This window comes from Vanessa cardui, chromosome 10, assembly GCF_905220365.1.
Source record: "Vanessa cardui chromosome 10, ilVanCard2.1, whole genome shotgun sequence".
Lineage (NCBI taxonomy): Eukaryota > Metazoa > Arthropoda > Insecta > Lepidoptera > Nymphalidae > Vanessa > Vanessa cardui.
In genome coordinates this window covers 4,661,766-4,666,179 of record NC_061132.1, presented here as the reverse complement: position 1 = coordinate 4,666,179, position 4,414 = coordinate 4,661,766, and the positions used below count along the sequence as shown (strand labels likewise).

At 31.9% G+C, this 4,414-nt stretch overlaps 1 protein-coding gene across 1 annotated transcript; it reads right to left on the bottom strand.

Moving 5' to 3' along the window:
• Positions 1-497: 497 nt before the first annotated feature.
• Positions 498-3,053, bottom strand: LOC124533233. Its single transcript, XM_047108434.1, has 6 exons — positions 2,620-3,053; positions 2,379-2,531; positions 1,821-2,015; positions 1,380-1,489; positions 1,106-1,270; positions 498-635 (listed from the first exon to the last, which is right to left on the bottom strand). Exons 1-6 carry the CDS (start codon positions 2,699-2,701, stop codon positions 552-554), a joined length of 789 nt encoding a protein of 262 aa, XP_046964390.1. The 5' UTR covers positions 2,702-3,053; the 3' UTR covers positions 498-551.
• Between the last annotated feature and the right edge of the window lie 1,361 nt (positions 3,054-4,414).

Sequence of the window (4,414 nt, the reverse complement as noted above, 5' to 3'; positions counted from 1 at the left end):
TTTATTATAAAAACGGATACCTTGCCACAAGAAAGATTTATTGACTTTGTGAGTCGGAAACTTGGCGTTATAAGCTTATCCTTACTTTTAGTGCATATACAATGATTATCGCTGATTTTATCAAAGTCATCAATGTCACTGTGAATATACATGATATTGTAAATATATTGCGACGCAACAGTGAGTATTCCTACTTTGTTAAAAACATCCCGACAAGAGTCTCTAGCTCCAAGATTATAAATAGACCGGATTGCTCTCTTTTGTAAAATTTGAGTAGAATTTTTAGAAAAACCTCAGACACTAATACATATCTTTTAACGATGTTATAGATTTTTATGAATTAAAAAGCAGTAATAAAACAACGTAGAATATAAAAAAAATACATTTTATTTTTTATTTTCTCTGAATAAAATTACCTTTCAATAATTATTTAATTTTTTTTTTTTAAACACAAACATTCATCCAAATTTATAATAGCACATCGTTCAATCACATTGTTCAATCCAAACATATGAACATCTTCGTATAGAGTTCAATAATGAAAATTCAAGTCAATGACTGTGTGCATATTTCTTCCATCGATTTTTTGTAAACTGTATTAGTAACAGGCTGTACGTAGTTACAAAACTAATGGTCTAAAATATATAAATAAATATTGTTAATATATATGTAGAAAATAAATATTTTTAAAAATTTAATGATTAACTTAAAAACATTTTTAATGATTTTTTTTCGAATTCAACATTTGTTATCTATATCATACATATATTTGATGCGGTTTTTTTAATTGATGGAGTGATTCGAGAGGAAGGTTTTTGTATACGTGGACAATATAGTTAAGAAACACTGATCATTTTGACATTTTCTACTATATTTAGTATTAGCCTTGCACCCGTGTGAAGACGGGTCGGGTCGGATCTTCCTTAGATCTACAAATTTCCTATTCGAAATCATAGATAATTAATAATAAGATAAGATAACAGGATTCGAACCTTTTTTATTATAAGGCATTTTTATCTGAATACAGATCATATAAAGATTTAATCATTTGGTGTTGTTTCTTAACTTACATTAGTTAAGTCTATAAAAGCAATGTTAAAAGTACCTTAATAAAAAGTATTCGCTGTACTGTGAACATTCCCAGTGGCGATATACTTGGCTGGTTCAGAAGGAGTTGTTTGAACATCAGGTCCAGTTTCAGAGGGATGGACTTCCCAGCAGGCGTCAAGTTATGTATGAGCTTGCTCAGAACTATTTGTATCTCAGTCACCTGAAAAGAAAATTTCGTTATTATTAAACAAGGGCATTATTATTAAGCAAGACATGAAGAGGCAAGTCGTTCTCAGACGATATACTTCATTTATATTATTATATATTACCTCCGCCTGTATTTGGTGCCAAGGTTCGATAAATAGCAAAATTGTAACCAAAAATTTTGCACACCAAATCAACTGAAGAATAATGTTTATTCGTTGATGAGTTTCTCCTGCTAAGAAACACAAAATAGATTATCCAAATTTTTATAACCTGTATTAATATTGTGAATGTGAAAGTAACTCTGTATGTTTGTTTGTTCACGAGCAAACCGCTGAACCGAATTGGTTGAAATTTGGTATGAAGCAAACTGGAACTCCAAGAAAGCAATTAGGCTCTTTGAATGACACATGATAAACAATCTAAAACCCGAACGTAGCTGCTGGCGACAACTATTTTTATTATATAAGAAATAAAATCATTTTTTAATCAAAAAAGGATTTCAATTATTTAATGCTCAACGTTAAATTTGTATCAATAAATACCGTAGGAATAAAATAACATACTGAATACAATAAAAACGTCAATTAAATTGATGAAGCTGAACATTAACAGCAGGGTGTTCGCTGAGAATATTATAAAGAGGACAGCGCTGTGTGACGCGTTCAGTTGCTTGACTAAACCGCAAATAGACACATATCCCTTCGTTAGATCGCTGACACGTTGACACACTGAGCGACATGTAGATGCTGAAACAGGTTCTGAAACAATATTTACGCAATAATATAATAAATATTGGACAACATGTATGTGACATTACTCTGACCAAATGTAAGTAGCCAAAACTTCTGCTATGGACAATCAGAAACAACGACGGTACCATAAACACACAGACACAAGACAACTAATGATAATCTACATCGACTAGGCATCGTGAATTGAACCCGGGACCTCGGAGTGGCGTATTCACGGCAACCGGTGTACACACTACTCGACCTCGGAGGTCGTTTAAATTAAGGCTTAAAGATTATTATTATTACTTTTCTATGCCGGCTGGCCAGTTTGGCCTGAGCTCTCATTTATTTCTTTAACAACAACTTTTACTGGCAGATTTTGTTATTCACCGTAATGTACTTCCTCGTTCAAGTGCTTTAATTTCGTAGTTATGGTCTGCAGCACACAGTGGACATCGAAATTAATGAAGATAATCTCCAATTCCATCAGCAATAATTTATAACGATCGATATTAAAAATAAACTTCAACAATTCCAATAACACTGAAATAATATTTTAAAGAAATTAATATTTATAAATACTTCAAATCAATAATATCAGTCAGTACAATGATGAATAACATTAACTCACATCTTGTTGGATTAAAATTGACATATTTGCTGAAAATAATGATTGCAGTGTATATAGTTAAAGACACCGAAGGAATCTTCATAAAGAACCTTTTGTTACGATCTATGTAAATGTTGCCATTAATCTCTTTGTTTATCTAAAATACGTATTATCTTAATTTTAATACATGACAAGGGGGTGTCATATTATGGCGCTTATTGCAGGTTCACTTAACGTATTAAGACCTCCACAACCGGTGACAAAACATCGGCAACTTTTCATATGTTTTAGACTACAAAAGTTGTATCGATACTAATATTATAAATGTGAAAGTAACTCTCTATCTGTCAGTCTGTCTGTCTGTCGCTCTTTCACAACCAAACCAATGAACCTAATTTGATGAAATTGCATGTGAAACATACTTGAACTTGAACAAGGAAGGATACTTATTTACCTAACACAGTACAAGCAACCCCCTAAAACGCGAGAAATGCCGCGGGCAAAAACTAGTTTACTATATTCAACTAATCCCTAAAACACGAGCAATGCTGTGGACAAAAATAGTTTACCATAAAACATACTAATTAAATTTCGGTATAGATAGTTTTAAATGTCATTACTGATGTGGCTCGACACGAATGAACTTTTCACAACTGCCATAGTTAAAAAAAATGGCTTTCAAATATATAAGACGTGAGAATGATATGACTCTCCAATGGGATCCTCCACAATATTTACAGTATTCTAGGAATTAACGCAATTATTGTAAAATAAATAAAATAATACTTTATTTAATGCAACTGAATGTTTGATGTTTCCTTTCATTCGGACGACGCCTGTGTAAGAAAAAAATCCATTTGCTATTATTATTACTGATATAATGCAGACATGTCCGACGGGAATTATTTCATATTCGAAAAGATATATAAAGATTGTTCCCATGCCACACATATCTGAAAACAAGGGACATATTTTTATTTCATGCAATTTCATTATTATAATCAATAGATCTATATCAAAAAAATTTAACAAAAAGATATACCGAAACACAACACTATTTCAAAACCAATTAATAGACACTAAAAATAAAAAAAATTATTGCGTATTCAAAATTTTATTTAGAGTTTTATCAGTGAATAGAAATTAAAAATATTAGACTACTTAAAATACTTTATAATATCGTTACAATTATTGTTAAGTTGTTTGGAGCCGGTGTCAGCCACGGGCAAAAGAAAGATACGACGGGATACGAGTCCCTTGATTGACACGGCATATTGTCATACAAAAGGTCATTTAAAAAAAAAGTATTTCTTAAAGTACCGACAAAGTGGCTGACACCTAATGGCCAGTGGCTAATTAATTATTCATCGTAAAGTTAATATACCTTAATTATTTTTAAGACTATAGTCAGCAATTGACAGTAAAGTTACTCGTGATTAATAAAAGAATTACCTAAAATATACATAGATGTTCAGTTGTTATTTAAAAAAAAAAACTTACGGATACACAGAGTAAAAATGCAGCTGTAAATAGCAATCGACGTGGACACGGTCGCTGTGTATCCTGCGCGGTCTCGTGCCAGGTGTAGCGGAGCAAGCCCCAGCGCTCGTGATAAGCGTAACACGAATACCAAAGAGGCTGGCACTCTGTATGATCTATTTTCCATATTTAATTTTATTTCTCGAGCGCTCTCTTCAGATTCAACTATTCATTCCGATTTTATTATTAACACAGCTAAAAAGAACACGACTGTCACTTAAGCCATTACAAACTTTCTAAATACATTACTATTTGAATCAATCATGACTTATGTTCA

Coding starts and splice junctions, on each gene's coding strand:
- LOC124533233 (XM_047108434.1), bottom strand. CDS start 2,701: ATGAAGATTCCTTCGGTGTCTTTAACTATATACACTGCAATCATTATT. Junction 2,532..2,619: donor CAATTTTAATCCAACAAGAT/GTGAGTTAATGT, acceptor ATATTATTTCAG/TGTTATTGGAATTGTTGAAG. Junction 1,271..1,379: donor GGCACCAAATACAGGCGGAG/GTAATATATAAT, acceptor TTTTCTTTTCAG/GTGACTGAGATACAAATAGT.